This window comes from Zootoca vivipara, chromosome 2 (assembly GCF_963506605.1).
Source record: "Zootoca vivipara chromosome 2, rZooViv1.1, whole genome shotgun sequence".
Classification (NCBI taxonomy): Eukaryota; Metazoa; Chordata; class Lepidosauria; order Squamata; family Lacertidae; genus Zootoca; species Zootoca vivipara.
Window position 1 is genome coordinate 75,282,826 of NC_083277.1, and position 20,458 is coordinate 75,303,283.

Genomic DNA, 20,458 nt, shown 5'->3' on the forward strand with positions numbered 1-20,458 from the left:
GCCTGTTGTTTTGTAACTGTGCTAAAAATAATGTTTTTTGCCCATCACAACATTCCCTTGAAGCCCCTAAAAGTCACCCCTTGACATCACAACCAATCAGTCTTGAATTTCAATAATTTGTCTTGAACATGTCTATGAAGTAAAAGGGTTAGCTACACTGGAGTCTGAACTAAGGGATCGGGTATTTATACATCACATGCACATACCCCATCATATTTTGCAAGTGGTGATCTATGTTTCTGGCTGCAGCTAAAAGTGCCCCCTATCCCAAATCTCAGTCCAGGGAAGGAGCCAACTCCAAAAACTTCAACACTCTGTTCTATGTGCAGACTGGCTTGCTCTGTGCTGGATTACAAGGAATATATTCAGGAGTACACTTCATGCCCCCTCCTTTGTGACATTGCCCTGTTTCGAGACGTATCTTGTACTTGGAATGACTTAAGATTACATATGTGCCAAATTTCAGCTTTTGAGTGGCCTGGAAGTACCACTGTCTTTTGGGGGAAGGGCTATCCGTTTGGGAACTGAGGCAGCACTGAAGTCGGGGTATCATTTTGGTGACACTAGTATCGAGTTTCAGGGCCCGAACTAAGCAAATTGGTAACCCGTGTAAAGGTAAAGATAAAGGGACCCCTGACCGTTAGGTCCAGTTGCGGACGACTCTGGGGTTGTGGTGCTCATCTCGCTTTACTGGCCGAGGAAGCCGGTGTACAGCTTCCGGGTCATGTGGCCAGCATGACTAAGCTGCTTCTGGTGAACCAGAGCAGTGCAGAGAAACACCATTTACCTTCCTGCCGGAGTGGTAGCTATTTATCTACTTGCACTTCGTGCCTTCGAACTGCTAGGTTGGCAGTAGCAGGGACTGAACAACGGGAGCTCACCCCGTGGCGGGGATTTGAACCGCCGACCTTCTGATCGGCAAGCCCTAGGCTCTGTGGTTTAGGGCATAGGCTGAGGGCAAATGATGCAGCTACCTTGCTAAAACTAAGCCAGTCTCTCTGGTCCATGCTGGGAACCCCAGCATGTTGCCTTGAATATAAATGAACTAAAATGAAATTAAAACCATATATACACACAGAAACACACCCATTCCTTATCCATCAAGTGACTATTCACCTGATTTGAATGATTCCCCACCCCCCATTGGTTTCTCCTACTCTGGAGTGAGAAGTGCATATATTCTGCATATGCATGCTTTTAGCAGCACTCACAGCAACAAATATTTAGTGATCTGCAAATTCTATTATCATCATTGTTATTCTATTATCACTCAGGAATGGCTAATTTTTCTGCGACAGGAGAACCCCAATGGAGTGACCTTTGTTCACTGTCATGTGCCATGGATCTTTGCTTTGTTGCAGTAAACATTTCAACTGTGTCAAGTATTTCCTGACTCATGCACTAATAAATTCCCATGCACTGATCATTCCTGTTAATCTATCTATACAGCATGTTCTGGCACAATCTATAAAGCAGCTTGAGCCAGGTTCTTGTCACAACACCATCAGGATATATATCACCTTGTTAGTGCTGAAGGGCTGACTGTACAGTGAGACCGAAACCACTCTCAGTAATCAGTAACTAAACCCGTGAAAAGTAATTTTACTGTTTGCTGCCCATGTACTTGGAAACACCCCCCCCCAATAAAAACACAGTTATTATAGCATGACAGAAGGTGTTTATTACAGGTAAGTACTTGAAAACGTAATGGGGAAAGTCCTGTTAGCATTATTTAAATGTCATTTCTGACATAGATCATAAGTTTACATCTGTAAAAAAGAAAGAAAAAAAGGAATGCTTTGAAAACTAAGTGCACAGAAAATTCTGGAGTAGCCACTGACTCTTTGATAGCTTATGGCAGAGTCTTGGAGCATCTCAAAGTCTAACAGATTTATTATTGCATGAAGCTGAATGGGTTAGAGTTCACTTCAACAGATACAGAAATCCAGGAGCATTCTTGGGTGAACAGTTTGTTCATATGGGGTGGATGCAAACCATTTGCTCAGAACAAGGGATGAACGAGTGCTTGGGAAGACAACATGACTTCAACGAGACACCTTTGACTCTTGAGAGAGACAAAGAAGAAAAGAGTAATGCCAAAAGCACATTCTTTGCATTTCTGCTTCCTTGTTTAAAAAGCAAGCAATGCTGGTACCTGGCTGTTCTCTGGTCTCCTCCCCCTTCTCCCATGTAATCTCCATCATCTTAAAAAGAATCAAACTGCCCATACCTCAATCTGATTAGTAATTGCTCTCCTAGATTTCAAAACTTCTTGAATGCTGCCTGCCACTTTAGTCTGCAAATCCTGCCCTTTGTCTCACACGGCTCCAAATAATATAAATCGAAGGCAAGTCAAATGTTTGCCAACTAGGTGTGCCGCTTCCTTTGGTGACAGAGGCCCCAGTGCCTTTAGCAACTGCATGACAGGCATTCCAACATTCCTCCCAGAGAAGAAAGCCAAAAGGCATAGCTAAGCCTTGTCCACTTCCGCTTCAGGCTCAGGTCCTGCTCCAGTAGAGGCCTTTGTGGAATGAGCGACACTCAGACTCATTTTGCTGGCTGCTACCAATTGAGCAGTGTGCTCCTTGCATTGTGGCAGCAGGCCCTGTGATCCTAGGAAACTGCCTTAGTCAGACCACTAGGCCCATCTAGTCCAGCACTGTTGACCCTGGTTGACAGCAGCCCGCCAGGCTTCAGGCAGGGTGCAATGCCAGCCTCACTGAACACAGGACCTTCTGCATGCAGAGTATGTGCTCTAACACTGAGCTGTGGTCCTAACTAGCTCAGGATAAGACAGGCGAGCTATATTATAAAATTTGACAGGTTATGTCTTATGCCACCCTCAGGGTTGGTGAAAACAACTAATAAGCCTAGGGCTTTGCTCCCCTTGTAATCCAAGAGGGATCTTCATGGAGAGAAGCAAGTTTCTTTCACCCAGGGAGGGTCAAGGAAACTGGATACTATTGTGGAGTCCAGGTTTAACTGTGTGCCAACATAAACCTATTTCCAACTTGGAGCTTTCAAAAAGTCTCTCTCTCCTCCCTACCTACGCAATTAAGACCAATGTACACTGGAAATCTTGTCCTCAGATATGTAATATATTAATGCCACTGAAATATTTCAAACAAGCCAGTGGGCTTGCTCTGAAATAATCACCCTACTAACCCTAGTTTCCCTCACTGAGACATTTCGCTTCCTTGCGGTTACTTTCTGCTGCCCTAGAATTGCTGAGATGAGAAACTGTAGAGTCAAAACAGTCGCATCAGTTTGGAATGAGTCAACTCAAATAACTTTGAATCTTGCTAATCTGATTACGGTGGCTGCATTCTCTCTCTTTTAGTCTTGTGCTGCATGCATGAAGGTATATTTGTGACTGTAGTTTTCATACTGGGAGAAGTTCATATTTCAGTTACAGATTTCTACTTGCTAGGCACAGCCTTTGTTATTCTCTGTGCTGTGATTTGCTATCTCATCTTTAAATTCGTTTAAATTCAGCTGCCTTCCTTCAGTATTGAGTGGATATAGAATTTTAGGTGGAGCCAGTTTGAGACCAGTTTGTAGAAGATTGGAGAGGACTAACCCCAGCTTAGCTTGGATCAATATTAGCCATGTTACGATATTTACCTAGCCTTATTTGGGTTTGGGACGGGATGGGGAGAAAGGAGTGTGCCAGTCAATTTAGTACAATGAAGTAAGGCATAAAGAGGGTAGAAAAGTCAGTGTATACAGGATGCAGGGGAGGAAGACAGAGAACCTTACATATTAAAAAAAAATCACACAAAACAATTTGCAATTAAGAATAAATATGGGCGGGGACTGTTTGTTTCAAGCTACACAGTCTCCCTACAGCTCAGAAATCCAGTTTAAGTTGCAGTACAAGCTCTAATAGTTCCAAATGTATGAAGTTCTAATAGTTCTTATGTCAAAGTTTGCCTTCTAGCACTAAACAGGATGTTATGTACATTCCACTCTGCAGAACACATAATTAAGCAGTACTTTTCTTTAAAGGTTGTGCCTATCAGCAAAACCTACATGATCAAATTTAACTGGGGAAAGAAACAAGGTCTGGATGGTTTCTGTGCTTCTTCCAAAATGGCACCCAGCTGCATTTTGTGCTGGAGGGCAGACATGGGCGTAGTTAGGATTTATTGGGGGACAGGCTTTATGTTAAGGGGAGCAGAACTGAGTTATCTGTGATGCAATTGGTCAGTTACTTCATTTTTTTATTTACTAGATTTTTTGGGGGGGGCAGCTGCCCCTGCCCCCTCCTGGCTACGCCCTGGCTGCAATAAGGAAAGGGGAGTCAACAGGCTCTAACCAGCCACACTTGGAACAATTGTCATGCTCTCTATTCTAACTCCAGCCTAGAACTGTAGAGTTGGAAGAGAACCCAACAGACTAACTCCCTGCAATGTAGGAATCACAGCTAAAGAATCGCTGATAGATGGCCATCCAACCTCCAAAGTAGGAGAGGCCACCACTTCCCCTGTTGAACGGCTCTTACTGTCAGAAAGTTCTTCCTAATGTTTAGTCAGAATCTCATTTCTTTCTGGTATCAACCATGGTTGATTTCTGGTTCAGGCATGGTAGCGGTAAGTGGAAGGTCACCCCTAAATACCTGTACATCATAATCCATCCCACCATGGAATTCTGAATAAGTTTTCCTTTATTGTTGGGTGGGGCTTTTAAACTGGTCATTATTATATTAGAAGTTAAAATACATGACCTTAAAGAAGAGACTCTCATGGCTCAGCAATCCAAATAATGCCTTTTAAATGGATGCTTGAATTAGCATCTTTTTGAGACAGCCTTGCAACTTCTAACAGGGGAGATAAATTCCACCCATTCAAACCTTTTAACACAACCTCCACTCCTTTCACCAAAGGGGATTTAAACTCTTTGGCATGGCAATTTAACTGCTGAGAAAGCAAAGATTAGTGTTGCAAGCTTGGCACCACCCTTCCTATGTGAAGAATTCATGACCTTTGGTCCCTCCTCTTACAAACTGGCAATTCACTCAACTATTAATCCTGCAGGGGGGAAAACACTGAACAGTAGGCTGTGCGACAGATACCGGTACACACACATATTATTGGGTGTGCTCCCTCTGCTTCTCTGAAACTCTCAGAATTTACAGCCAAATTCTCTGTGAAAACTATTCCAGCCTTCTGAAAGCACTACCCTATATGCAATTCATCTCCGTATAAGAAAGGAATTAAAATTACTGTTTTAAAAGAAATAAATAAAGGTTTTTTAAAAGAAAGAAAGAAAGAAAGAAAGAAAGAAAGAAAGAAATTAAATGCCCTAGTGCAAGAACCGTCTGTAAAATTGACATCTGTTACAGCTAAAATAATGCAGAATCCTACCTCTTTTTGTGGCAAGTGTAAATAAACAGAATTGCTTGTATTTGAACAGCAGCAATCAGTTCTGAGAGGACTGGCCCTAAAGTGGACCTTACTAGATCAGTGATAAAGCACAGATGGGAGAGTCAGTCAACTCCTTTTCTGATCTCTGTAATTTTTAAAATATTGCACAGCAAATACAATTGATCAGTGCAAGTCCCTAGAAATCTTAACTGTGAATAAGGTCTTATATCCTGCTGTACATAATCCCGTTGAATAGCTTCCGCAATATAAACCTCACCTAATCACAAGCAACAGAGGGAGCTCAGGGTTAATAGGTCATATAATGGCCAACACAGGAAGGGCTTGGCCAAAGAACTTGGCCAAACAGCAGCACCTCTTGAACAAGTGGTGGCGCAAGGATTCTGCTCTGGCCAGGAGGAGGAAACCATACACATACTAGGCAAAAGGAGTATTCATGCACCAAGAAGCCAGTATGCTGCATGCGCCAGTAGATAGCACAATAGATAGCACTCCCTGATCCTTATAAAAAAAAGGTCCCAGGTCAAACTTGTTTGCTGATATAAGTATTTAGGAGACCTGCTCTTTATGACTACAGACCAGCTTCACAGCACTACAATCTCTCTCTCTCTCTCTCTCTCTCTCTCTCTCTCTCTCTCTCTCTCTCTCTCTCCAGACCAAAAGCTCCACACAGACTTTCTAGGCACTCACGTGATCTCACAAAGCCATAGCAGATTTCTGGTGATTTCACAGAATACCACAAAACAAACCTCGTTTGGAGGGGGGGGGGAGAGAATTCAAATGTCAACAGCTTGTCTGGCACACAAGTATTCAGTAGGTGGAATTTAAATAACCAGCTCTCTGTAAAACAGATTGCTTCCATTTTGCCATTATTCTCTAACAATACAAGGGTGCTATTCACTAGGGAGCTCAGGCATAATGCTTTATTTTTTCCCCTGAACAAAATAGCCTACAAGGAGAAATATGTGGGAAATTTAGTACTGGGGACGTATTATTGCCCCTCTGACCAGAAGGAAGTGTTGTAGCAACACATGACTCCTTCAATTAGCCCACATCAGAGGGGGAAATGCATGTTCTGGTCATCTATATATTGTTCTTCCCTAGGTAAGAAGCTGCACCACTTACAAAGTGGCCATGGATTTCTTGTGGCTGTCTCCTGCTTCCTGCTCCATGCATAAACCAAAAGCAGCAGCAGCTGCTTGGTCCCCTGGGATTGGAGGAAGAGAAACTATGTCATTCCCATTCATCTTCCTTACACCTGCCTAGCCAGCCCCAACAGCTGCAATCTGGTGCAAGGTGCTCCAAGCACCTTGAGGAGCAGACAGGGCAAACACACTACAGTAGTGACAATGTGGTTGGCATCCCCTGAGAGGATGTACAGTGGATGTCCTCTGCCATCTCACAAATGGTGCTGGTGACTGGACAGCCCAGTTCCATACTGTGGCATTGCACCAATTCTCTCTCCCACCCTCCATGTTCACATTTAACTATTTCTTCCTGTATACGTAATTTCTTGTTAGCAGTAAGGGGGAAGGCTTATAGGGAACAGCCCCCCCCCATCAGGTCGAGTTCCTCGCAGAGCAGTAAGTCCAGCAGCGGATCAGGTTACAGGAGTCAGGAAACAGAAAGGGAGACCCAAGGCTCTGGCAGCCTCAGTCAGCCCCTGCTCCGAGGGGAGGGGGAGAGAGCTGGGGAGGAAGAGACCGGCAAGCAATCAGAAGGAAGACCCTTCCCCCCAATGCCTGAATTGAGACAAACAGCTCCCCGTAGGACCAAGGGGAGGTGCTTTGGGGTTCCCAGGCTGTTATGTTGGGCGCGAAACAGAAAGCAGCCATTGCGAGGTTCTGACTCAAGACTGAGCAGACATGATTTACGGACACTTTGCACTGTAAATAATATGCACAAATAAAAACATATTAAAGACAAGCAGATGTGGAGAGTCGTTACTCAAGAGTAGCCACAACAACCCCTGACATTAGTATTTGTGAAAAGTTATAGGGTAGGGTGGGTGAGATGGTGTGCTGTTTATATAAATGCATGATAATACAAAGCAATACAATTTGCAAATGAATAAAAGAAAAATGCCTACTTTGCCAATAAAACCTACATCTGATAAGGGATGGTCTTGTTTGAGTGATCTCTCTGCAAAACGGATGCCTGGTTAAAATGCAGATATGCTTGCATTTTAATCAACAAAGAGAGCTAAGTCATAATTTTCAAAAGGATACAAGCAAGCCTGTACCAAAACCCAACACTCTAATTTAATCAACTTCCTTTAAAGCACTGCTCTGTATTAATAAAACAACAAGATAAGAGCTTTGCTGATTCATGAACATCTACATGCTGATGCTTGAACTGCAGGCCTGATGCTTCAATTTGACCTTAAAAACATGTTTTTATTGAAGACGTGACAGCTTCCAAAGACCTGCTAAATGCCTTCTTCCTCAGGACATGCCCACACTGGAGTTCCTTGCCTTTCCAACATTATTTCTGCAGGCCACAACCTGAAGTGTTGGGGGAGTTGAATCAGGAAGCACTGCACAGGGTGCAGAGTGTTGTTCTACCCTGGGAGCTCCTGCTAACCACAATGGTGCTACACATCACCCCAAATCTGCCATTTGGAGGATAAGAGACAATTAGCCAGTGTGTGTGTGTGTGTGTGTCACAGCACAGGTGCAGCGCTGCTTGCAAGGACAAGATAAGTGAAAATAGCCTCATGCAGACATGTCTTTATAGACGAGAGCTTAGCTCCAGGCAAATAAACTTCTGCAGGAGATAATGGCACGGCCCTGCTTCACACATTGGGGCAGGGAGGGGAGTGTGATCACAGCTGCTGGCTCTGCTGCCAACCTGTGTGTGATCTTGCATGAAGCCAATCCGTTCAATGAGGAGCTATGCCATGACGACTCCCAACTACGCACCTGAGTAGGACTTGCCCTTATCTTCCACTGAACACACACAGTTTGGGAGTGGGACTCTTAGCAACGCACAGGTTGGCAGCGGGGTCACCTGCCACAATCCTGCTACTTTTCACATGTTGATTGAATGAGCCCCATTGGTATGACACATAAGCCAATCATTGGCTTTGCAAGATCATGCTCATTGCCACTTTGTTCCTCTCTAGTAATTTTTACTGCTGCACCATTCTGAGCTAAGCTTTGGCTTAGGTTTGGCTTACCATGTCGGCCCAACACACTCTGAAGCATTCTCTTAACTTATCATAAGCCAGGGGTCAGCAAACTTTTTCAGCAGGGGGCCGGTCCACTGTCCCTCAGACCTTATGGGGGCCGGACTATATTTTGAAAAAAAATATGAATGAATTCCTATACCCCACAAACAACCCAGAGATGCATTTTAAATAAAAGGACACATTCTACTCATGTAAAAACATGCTGATTCCCGGACCATCCGCGGGCCGGATTTAGAAGGCAATTGGGCCACATCCGGCCCCCGGGCCTTAGTTTGGGGACCCCTGTCATAAGCTGTAACCATGGTTTGTTCTTGGCTCAGCTCAGCACAGCAGTCAAAAGAAACAGAGGAGCGAAAGTGGATATGAGCTGTTACCTGTAAACCAGAACATTCAGGTGGCTTTGCGAAGGCATATTTTGTATTACCGTATCTTGCAAACCAGCTCAGTGTGTGGAGGGGGAACAAGAGGACAGGAATTCAGACACCAGCAGGGAATTGAATCTACCGTTGTGAATGGCAGAAACCTGGGCATGATCTGGTTAAGAGAATCAAACTAAATCATGTACATATTTTAAAAGAAAATTGGACATTAGCTTTTTTTTTAAATGACCTTGAAAAGAAAGCACACCTCACTTGACAAATATACATTCTACTCTCACCGTTACAAATCCGTAGGAACGAGTGAAGGAAACTCTCTTTGGTTTGTAAACATGACCATAAAATCTGTGTGGTCTAGAATATTCACTAAAATGGTTCCTTCCTGATTTGCATCTCATTATAAATAGCACCCACATGCACAGACAAATGGTAGAGAGGCTGAAAAGCATTTTAGGGTTGTGCATGAAAAAGCCATCATGCAAGAGAAAAGGGTCTGAAGAATAAATATAAGAGCCAAAAACTGTAACAGCTTGCAAGTGGGAGTCAGACGCATTTTCTATTGCAAAACTGAGCAAAGCCCTCCAACTGCTAACGTCTTATTTGAAACGTGGAAGCCATTGTTCATAGCTGTTCCTGTATCAGGAGCGATAGGCCACCACAATGAATAAAGCAGGAGCAGGCAAGAGGCTACCTATTCCACCTACATCATCTCCTTTGAGCCATTTTTTTATGCAACTTATCAGTTCAGCATGCCAATCACTTAAAAAAAAAATCTAGATCTTTTACGGCTTTCTAGAAAAGGCTGAATACAGCGATTACATATCTTTAAGCAAGAGTGTCTCCTTCCAAGAAAATGTGATTAGAATCAATGTTCTAGGCAGCTGGGGAGAGGGGCTACCCTGTGAGTCATTCCCCTCCTTGTCCCTGTAGCCTACTCCAATCGCATTGCTTAAATACTTCCTTCCAAAAAGCCCCAATGTGCAACCTCCTGCCCAAACCCAACCACCATCTCTTCACTAATAATTAGGTGAACTTGGGTAATTTCTTCCAATTACATATATTCTGACTGGACAAGGTCCATTTTCTTTATGTAGCTCTTTTGATTTCCACATCGTAAAGCCAGGAATGTTTTGGAAAAGGTTCTCTCCAGGTTTTAGAGCCAATATTTAAAACAATCATCGTTATGCTTTTAATACACACACCCTCTAAAGAAAAGCTCTGAATACTTTCTGCTGTCTTTGCAAGAGGAAATGCATAACATATTGTCCTTTCATAGTGGCTCTAGAAAATGGTCGTATACCTGAAGACAAATTCCTTCCCACCGAATTTTGAAAGCTTTTCCTCACATGAACTTACCTGGACCCTGCAATTGCCATCTAAGGCCTTTCTCCACTTTCCCCCTCCACAGGTTATCTGGAGGGTGGTAACATGAGAACGAGCCTTTTTAGTGATGGCTCCTTACTTTGGGAATGTTCTCCCCAGGAAGGCTCACCTGATAACCTCTTTGTCTAGTTTTATGCACCAGGCAAACCTTTTCCATTTTATCTGGGCTTTTGGCCCTTAGTTTGAGGGATTAAGGATTTGTGCCCTCTGCAAACCTGTGCTCCATCACAGAAAGTTGGAGCAACAGTGTAGCCACAGACGCGGGACACACAATCACCTGATGACTTCTCCTGACAGGCAGATCCAGCTGCTCCTATCGCTTCAAGTCCCTCCTTGAGTGTGGAGGGGATTCCAAGGGCTCTTCAACTTCAGAGACCCACCCCACTCCGCCAGCTCTTTTCCAGCCGCCTCCCTGTTAAGATGGAACGGGTTACTTCTGGGTTCGGTGATTCGCGCATGCGCAGATGCACCGAATGACGTCACGTGCATGTGCAGAAGCACCAAATCGCGCGAGGAGCATGCACAGATTTGGCACTTCAGGTTAAGTACTGCTCTGGATGCATACGGGGCTCCAGAATGGATCCTGTTCGCATCCAGAGGTACCACTGTACTTAGAGCCAACCTATGTTCATTTTCAGGCAATGTCTTATTCTCAAGCTCACAACTTCCTAGCAGCGTTCGGAGGCTATTTTGACGTGAAAGAGAAGAGAGCAATGGAATTTGCTGCCAAGGAGTGTGGTGGAATCTCCGTCTTTGGAGGTCTTTAAGCGGAGGCTTGATGGCCATATGTCAGGAATGCTTTGATGGTGTTTCCTGCTTGGCCCTTGTGGTCTCTTCCAACTCTATGATTCTACGAGTGTATTAATCTTACCCATAGTTTGCCGTCATGATAAAAGGCTCCTAGCAGCTTTACAATGTAAGGGTGGTCACAAGTCGCAAGGATCTCAATCTCCACCGTGTAATCCTCCAGCTCATCTTCACTCTTGGTCTCAATGACTTTGGCAGCAGCTAAGGCACCCGTCTCTCTGTTTTTGGCCTGTATCATAAAAGTAGAGGAAACAGTGTAAGAAAGTATTGCCAACAGCAAAAAGATAGTGACCATGTTCACACCTGACACCAAACCATGGTTTTCAACCAAGTGCATGAGCAAAGCAATGGGCTTATACACACAGAACCTCTCCTCCCGTGAGCCAGAAGGACTTGTGCAGAAGCTACTTTTGCTCTCCCTTAATCTCAGTTTCTTGTGTAACATGAAGCAGAGATCATGGTTTTTACGAGATATACCGATGGATAGCTCAGTCGGTAGAGCAGGAGACTCTTAATTGCAGGGTTGTGGGTTCAAGTCCCACATTGGGCAAAAGATTCCTGCATTGCAGGGGGTTGGACTAGATGACCCTGATGGTCCCTTCCAACTCTGCAATTCCAACTCTGCAATGATTCTATGATGTTTGGTTGAGTAGAAATCAGGCGGTGTTTGTTTCACACAACAAGAAAAGCCAAAATTAAAGCAAAGCAAAACACAGCTCCGCAGAAGTCTTCCTCCTGGCTATGTGGAAAGAGAAGACGAGAACACATACAAACATGAATCTTCACTCATGTTAACTCCAACTCATGCACACAGCACTAAAACATGGTGTAGTGTTACATGAGAACCAGGCTACTGGAACAGCAGTTGCACAACTGTGAACCCTGTACAGAGTGCTATTTCCTTACAGCTGGTAGTATAATTTGTGCTATTGGGTGTTAAGAGTTATGTGCCAAGTAAAATGATGTACTAATAGTCTAATCAAAATGTTAAAATGAAATCATGAATATGGATTGCTACCCAAGATAAGGTGAAGTATTAAGACAATAAATTTCTAAACCATCCCCACTCAAATATGCACAACTGCAGACAAAATGATGAAGGAAAGGCAACTAGAAATGGGGGCAGGTGGGCTCAAACCCAGGCCCCCAACAGGTAGATCTTTAGTGCCTAACCCTCCTGAACTACTAGCACCCTGGTTTGACAGCAATCTAAGCAGATTAAATCTGTGGGTCAAGGGTGCCCCTCTAGACTTCACTTATGGCCTGAATACAGTCATCTGATGCCATAAACCAGTCAAGATCCACCAAGTCCTTTAAAGCCTTAGCACCAGAGTCAGCTCCGCAGTTCAAGGTAAACTGCTCGATGGCATCATCTCACCACCAGCAGCCCAGTCACCTGCTTCTGGCCCCTTTGAACCTTTGGTCCATGTGCACCAGTACCACACCCCCGTTGTAACCTGCCTTCTGAGCTTGGCCAAGACCTAAGAGGCCCCCAAGGAACAAACAATGCAGCTCTTCATCCACTGAGGAATGGCAATGCATATATCGCAGCCCCAGGTGGTGGCATTTCAGAAACCTGCTGGTGGAAATCTCTGAACTCCCAGCTCATCGTATGTTGGGTCAGCGGTCTTTGCCCACCTGCCAACTCTTCTTTACACAATGCAGAGGTGACCACAGGCAAGAGAATGACTATAAGCAGGGTTTGCCAGACCCGGAATATTTAGCACAAGGTGTCCTAAGGAAAATAAAGGCATATTATCTCTCTCGCTCTCTCCCCACCCCAGATCAACAGCTAAAATTAGTAGTAGCCTTATTAGGTAACCTTGACCAATCTGTGTAAATACAGGGCAGTACTAGATCATTATCTAGTACTCGGTACACAATAAATTCTCCAGATGGAGGAGCATATAAAACTTTGTCTCTCCATAGTCAGGATCTTCCAGGCAGAATCTTGCACAACGCACTCATCAGATGGCATGTGTGTGTGTGTTATGTTTCTACTAGAGGAACACTGAGGCCAGTTTTTATCTACATTATTGCTTTCTCTTTTTAGGTCTCTGTTTAGAAAGTCTGTGGAGAGTTTACAAAGGGATTAGTTCCCAGCATAAACACTCAAGGTGTGCTTGAGTCAGGAACATGCTATTGATGGTGGTAACACAGCTGCGATTCTGAGGAAAAAGCCAGCACCGTCTGGATGATGACATTTTGGAGACGGGTGCTGAGAGAGTGCCTTTGCTGGGTGTTGCATGCACATTATTTGCACAGCCCTGTTTCTTTCCAGGAGAAAGAGATATGGCCTATTCCCCTCTCCCTCTTCTTCCATCATTCTTATATGGCTCTTTACAGGAGTGTCATGAACACCAGAAAAAAAGCAGGATGAAAAGTACTTGTAAGTGTGCCCACTTTTCCGTTTAGAACTTAAAACAGAAGGGTCACTGCTTAGCCGCTGCAGGAAAAACTGCAGTCTATTGCTGGGGTCCTTTCTTATTGGGCTTTATTAAAAATCAGAGGACCTCAGACTTCTACATCGCTGCCAGTGACTGACACTCAGTCATCCAAAAAAACCACACAATCCAGAAGCATCTATATTTGAAGATGTGAGACCTGTGTGATGAACCCCTAGAATTTGATGTAGACCAATCAGCATCACCTACAGGACCTGTGACTTGGAGCCCCTGTGGAAAAGTTCTGAAGAGGCCAATATTCTGAGTTTTACAGTGGTACCTCGGTTTAAGTACACAATTGGTTCCAGAAGTCTGTACTTAACCTGAAGCGTACTTAACCTGAAGCGAACTTTCCCATTGAGAGTAATGGAAAGTGGATTAATCCAGACCAGACAGGTCCGCGAAGTACTTAAACTGAAAGTACTCAAACCGAAGCGTACTTAAACTGAAGCCTCCGCTTGCGACCGCTTCGGTTTCCGACCACTGTGGAACCGGAAGTGTTTACATCCGGGTTCCGCGGCGCTCGGATGCGCAGAAGCGCTCTATTGGCGCTTCACGCACGCGCAGAAGCGTGCCTTCAGCAAGCGACCGATTCGGGGAGCGACCGGCTCCGCGGAACGGATTGTGGTCGCAAACCGAGGTACCACTGTACACTTCCCCAATTTAACCCCTTATTAACAGTTGCCAGTGTTGGCTAGTTCTTCTGCAATGGGAGTTCAGAAGCACAGGAAGGTGGAACTGAGCTCTAAGTGAATTCCTGACTGGCTACTTAGACCACTTGCGTCAAGAGGCAGATTTTCCTTTGTCACTGCTACACATGATACTTCGTCTAATGAAAGAGCTCAGCTTTCACTGGTCTCAAATTCCCCTCCAAAATGTGAGACAGTTCCCTGTCTCCTTCAGAATTATGCTGATCAGGAGACCTACTACAATAAATGGATGCTTTCTCAGGCAATCTTGTCCGGAACTCTGCACAATCTCTGGAACCCAAGACCCTACTCAAGCACGCAAAAAGTAACAAGCTAAGTGAAAACAATTTTGCCTTCCTTTCCCCTTCCTAGTCCCCCTCCCCTCCAAATAAGCTTTCTTCATAAATGTTAACATTTGGTCTAATTGATTAAAAAGTTCTCTCTCTGGAAGTTCTTTCTGGAATCTCATGTGCTAAGACCTAATCGTTCTTAAGCTAGCCCTTGTCTTTCCAAGGAGAGTTCACAAGGTTCAGTACAATTTGGAGCCCTCTGGTACAGTAAAATTAAATAACTTTTCTTCTTTATCCTCACGGGAATTGGGCTGGACAGAAGAAGTTTATAGGACTTAGAAACCCCACAAGCTGCTCGACAGTCTAGGGGGCTACCTTTCTGTATAAGGGTAACATTTTATGATTGTTGCTCCGCCCACTTTTGCCTCTGGTCCCACCCACAGCTGGGCCTTGGTCCTCGGAAGGTAGCACAGAAGAAAATATGGGCCTTGTACTGGTCTAGGGTTTGTCAGCAGGCTCAGTCTGAGCAGTCAAATTTTTTCCTTGGAGGGGGGGGGGGAGAACCCTTATGAAAAAGGAAACTGCAACTGGAGAAAGCCCTCCCACCCCAAGTTCTTCATACCTGCAACAAAATGTTGTCGTGTGGAGTGCTCCTGTACAGGATTCCAGCTAGCCAGCCACACCACAACACTCCATTTCATTTCCCCCGCCTCCCAGTTTCTACCCCATCCATCCCCTGCAAACAAGCCCCCTAATTTCCCCTTCTACCCACCCAAAGATTTGAGTTTATTTGCCAAACATGGAATTCCCCTTCCAGTTGAGCCTGCTGATACTTCCCTCTGCTGTGTGGGTGGTGCCATCTTGGATCCATAAGGATCTACACACTTGGAGAATGAGTTCTCTGCAAGAGTCATGGATAAAAATGATGAAGATGATGATGATCAGATAGTGGATGCAAACAGTTATGAGGCGGGGCATTAGGCCTGCTTGTCAGGGTGGGGCATTTCGCCACAAACCGCTTAAGAGAAATGCAGCTGATATCCAGCCACCGCCCACTCCTCTCAGGACCGCTGCTAGAATTCAAGAGCTGACTGTTATTAACAGAGGTTTCACTTGTGAGGAACTGCAAGCCCCTTGCAAGAGCCCTGCCTTTCCTTCCGTGGTTTACACAGCTTGTTTTTAGAGGAGAGCTGCTCGAAGAAGCTTCCTTTTCAATTAAGCTTTTTGGAAGGCGTCCGCAGCATAGCAAATTCCTTCATTTCTGGACTCACACTTGAGGTGTGTGGGAAAGGAAGCCTATGCTGTGGGATAGCTGCACTGGACAGAACAAAAAGAGGCAGTTTGTGTCTGTTTCCTTATAAGAACATAGTAAGAGCCTTGCTAGATCAGGCCTTTGGCCCATCTAGTCCAGCATCCTGCTCTCACAGTGTCCAGCCAGGTGGCTGTGGGAAGCCTGCAAGCAGGACATGAGCCTCTTGCGGTTTCCAGCAACTGGTATTCAGAAGCATTCCTGCCTCTGACTGCAGAGGCAGAGCAGAGCCATTGCAGCTAGTAGCCATTGATAGCCGCCAAAAATTTGTCTAACTCTCTTTTCAAGCCATCCAAGCTGGTGGTCATCTAATGGCACTGCTGCCTACACACACACACACACACACACACACACACACACACACACACACACAATTAGGGATGAGGGAGAAATTTGGTTTGGTTTGGGTTTTGAATATGAATCCACTTAATTACCACTTCTGGAAACAAAACGCAAACCAAAAGGCAAGCTATCCTTCGAAATGCACACCTCTTTGAATTCTGCAATGCAGTTCTGCAGCCTAAAAAAGGTGCACAGAAATGTACCTATCAGGGGAAGTGTGCATGATGAAGCCAATTTTAATGAAAACACGCAGAAATGCATTACAGTTAAAAGCATTATGAAAAGCAGCATTTTGGCACCTGTGCAGAAGAGCATAAAGGTCTGGATTCCACATGGACTGGGGAAGGGGGTGAGAAATAAACTCCAAGCACTATCAAAAAGAGAAGGGGGGAAAAAACCACCCCACCCCCTGCTGCAAAACAAACGGGGCAGAGGAGATGATGAAGCACTGCCTGCTACTAGAGGAACTTGCAAAATCACAGTTCACCGGAAGCCAGCCTGGAGCCAGAGAAACCTTTTGAGCCAGCAGCAGCCAGAGCCAGCCTAGCTGTTTTCATTTCAGAGGAAGCGAAACAATGACTGGGGAGAACAAGCCTGTATTTAGAACACTGCTGCCTTGTAGGACGACAGTGATGCTGCTCTTATGACCACCCAGCACCCCACACACCACACTTGGGGCCTCAAGCACATTCTTCACCTAGGAAGGCTGATATCATGAAACAAGAGAAAAGGTAGGACGGTGAATAGGGAGGTCACTTGGATTGTCCTCTGGTAGAATTGAACTCCTGGGTGTGCCACATACGTGATCTTTGGTTGGGGTGGGTTGGGGGAATCACTCTAGAACTTATTTTCTCATTTGGGACATCCATAACTTGGATCCCCACCTACCATAAACAAACAAAAGCATCTAAGCCACTCACATAACTAAGTTTAGAGTGGTCACGTATTCAAGTCACCCACAGCATTCCAACCTGCAAAATTCTTCCAAGCAATTTTTTTTGGGCTCAGTGCTAAACTTTCATTGGTTCCAATCCAGAGCCAGCAGCACAGTATCTTTATTTCCTAATGAAGGGAAGAGGGGAGATTTGAAGATAGCATTGCTGGAGGGAGATAGCTGCAATAAATATAAAATGCAAGATGCAAGCGGCACACATAAAAGTGGTAGAGGTGAATGGTGAGAGAAGTTGGGTAATTTATCAATGACCTCTTGCATATGATCCAATAAAGCCACATTCCAAACAGGACTCACACACCATGGATGACAGAGTGGGAGGGAACAGAAAATATGGTCAAGAGAGTGGGGCAGAACCCAAGGCCTTTGATGTAGAAAGGGTCAATATGGACTCCTGCCCCAGGTGTTAACATGGAGATACACACACAAAGTGCAGTACCTGCATATTATACTGATACACTATTAAGTGGATCCAATTTGTTGTGGGGGATTTTTTTTGTTTCTAGTTTGAAATGATTCAGAGATGATTTAAATATAAAATATTGTAATGAAAAGCTTCCTCAGAGGCTTAGTAGGGGCAGAAGACCAGGCAGAGTATCACCCTTGCAGCTCTTCACTGGTCCTGTGCTGGCAGCCTAATCCAAAGCACACCTGACCTTAAAGCACAGCTAGGAAAGGGAAAGGGCAAAAAACCACCCCAAACTGGTGAAATCTTTGGATAGTCCTGTATCACTTCCCAAACGGATCAGTCCAGGAATAATTTATTAGCGGGTGGGTAAAAAGCAGGTAAAGTAATTTATCAGCGGGTGGGTATGGAAATGAGTTGTGCCAGTACCAGGGAAATGTCTGTTGTTTTTTTGGGTTTTGTGACACCATTAAATGATTTATTAAATAGCATTTTGTTGTGAAGTGGAGACATGAGTTGCCTGAAGAGCTTTAAATGGGCAGAGAAGAAAAAAGTGGCCTTTGTCACTAAACCGGTTATCCAGTGGTATTTTGGACGACTTAAAATCTCTCTTACTAGTTTTAAAAAGGATAGCTTTGCCTGACAGACACCAAAAAATGCCTCCATAGTGTTCCCCCACTGTTAAAAATAAAGGAGTGATTTATACAGAAGCCCTTTCTTTGCTTCATGCCTTTTGTGAACAACCAGCCAGGAAAAATGCTGACATTCAGATTGGAAGATTAAGCACCATCCCTTTCTCCCTCCCCTTCAGACAGCAAAACTCCCTTCAAAAGATATATTTTTTTAAAAAAATCAGCAATGTTCAAAGACCTAAAATCATACTGAGAACTCAGCAGGTGAGTGCCCGTGTGCCAGAAATATAAGCTGCCCAAAGCCAGCTGGATTATGAACCACAGCAGTTCCATTTTAAGAAAACAGTGCAGCAGTCCAACATACGGTCAGCTTTCAAATGAATGAATATTTAAATCTGAACTGATCTTCTAGAAACCAGTGTGTGTGCACGCTAGCAGCACAGGACTGTAAAAGCAAGAGTGGCATCCCTTCCATGGTCCAAGCAGCACCTACCACACTGAAGCAGCACTTATTGGGACAGTGGTGCTTGTTCTCCACTTATGTTGCTACAAGGTAATGTTGATAACTTTAGGTGATCCTGAGCACCTAAAGCAGTGTGTGTGTGTGTGTGTGTGTGGTGTGTGTGTGTGTGTGTGTGTTTTCTAAGTACCAGAGATGGAAAGCACACAACCTTCTGTGTACAAGGATAAAAATAGAAGTAAATAAGCAAAATGTTCAGGATTAACAAGGCACTTCAGGGTGCACAAATAAGACTTACTTAGTGATTCCTCCCCACAAGTATGTAAATATCTCTTTGTCCTGGTAGAACCAGGGAGCACTCTGTATCAAAGGAGAAATAAAACATCACAGAATGGCACAGGCTCGTGGAACTGCATTGCCTCATTAAGATTACACATCACAGACTGTCGGCGAATCAGAGTTGGAAGGGATCTCAAGAGGCATGTTGTCACTGCAGAAAGGCCACTGCTATAGCATCCCTAGATGGATGGCTGATGGAACAATCGGAAGACTGCAATGTTGCATTCTTTCCTTTGCTTCTGTTGATGCCAACGAGAATCACATTAGTCTTTTTAGGCTATGGCCCCACGCAGTCACTATTGTACTAGGAATACTATCTTTAGTTCAGTTCGGAATTTGGTTGTTAGTTATGAGAGCCATCTGCAAGTATTTGCTGGGAGGAGACACCAGAATCTGGTCCCAAGAGATCTTTATTGGTTGATAATTATTTGTGGCTGCATTCTCCCTTGCTTAGGAATTATTGTAGAGTGGCAAGGAGTGGCTCTACATTATCTAGACAAGTGTATGATGCCTCCTTTCCTTTTATGGACATGATGCACAATGACATTGTGGCTCACAATTGGTTGATTCATGACTGCAAACATTGTGCATGTATTAGTAACAGTGGTGATAGTAACTTCACTTCTTAGATGGGCATGGTTCTCTTTTGTTTTTAATCACCATGGGTCTAAAATGACCATTTCCTTCTAATTGCCATGAATTTGGTTGTTCTAGGTCACACAGCATGTGTTGATTAATGTGTGGCAATCAGAATGCTGCTTTTCTGAGCTTTATAAAGCGTTACTTTGTTATTCCTGAGGCAATGGCGGGTGGTTGTTTATCAATGGTCAGATTTGTGAATTGTTTTATAGGTCACATTTACATGCTGCATTCCTTTGGGGTGCAGCTGACTTTTTTAAAACCTGGAAATTCCCAGCCAAATTGATTGCTCTGAACACAACACTTGCCTTTCTGTAAATTACATTCCCATTTGGAAAAAAAAGGGTTCGGTCAAGTTCAGCAGCCAGCCACTGTGTTTCATTGAGAGTAAAGGAATGAAATGATGATCTCCTTCGGAGTTTGGGCCAACAGCAACTGCTGCCTTTCAGATCATCTCGTCTGATTATTCAAGGGAAATCCACACACACTCCTGAAAATTTCAATTTACATTTTAAGCAGGGGGAATGATTTCAGGGCAAGGGAGCTCTTCTTGGAGTACATTCAGACACGCTCTACAACAAGTGTACATTTATCAGGTTAAAAGGATTATTGGGTGAAAAGGTGCATACGGTAGCATTAGATAACATAGTCATGACTACAGCGTGGCAGCCAAGCTGTTTTGCTTGTAGGGGACCACTTTTCAGACTTTAAAGATTCAAAACCCTGAAGCACAGCTCTCTGTGGTACAAAGCAACACACTCACTGAGCAGAATTTGGAAGACTAATGACAAAAAAACAGAGCTGGAGTGAAAAAT

The 20,458-nt window shown here is 44.3% G+C and overlaps 1 protein-coding gene across 1 annotated transcript in view; it reads right to left on the reverse strand.

Moving 5' to 3' along the window:
• The window catches only part of STK10 (serine/threonine kinase 10), a 69,021-nt gene that overhangs the window by 30,936 nt on the left and 17,627 nt on the right, over window positions 1–20,458 (reverse strand). The window contains exon 2 of the mRNA XM_035105292.2: window positions 11,206–11,370. Within this exon, the coding sequence (XP_034961183.1) occupies window positions 11,206–11,370 (165 nt within the window). The remainder of the gene's footprint in view (window positions 1–11,205; window positions 11,371–20,458) is intronic.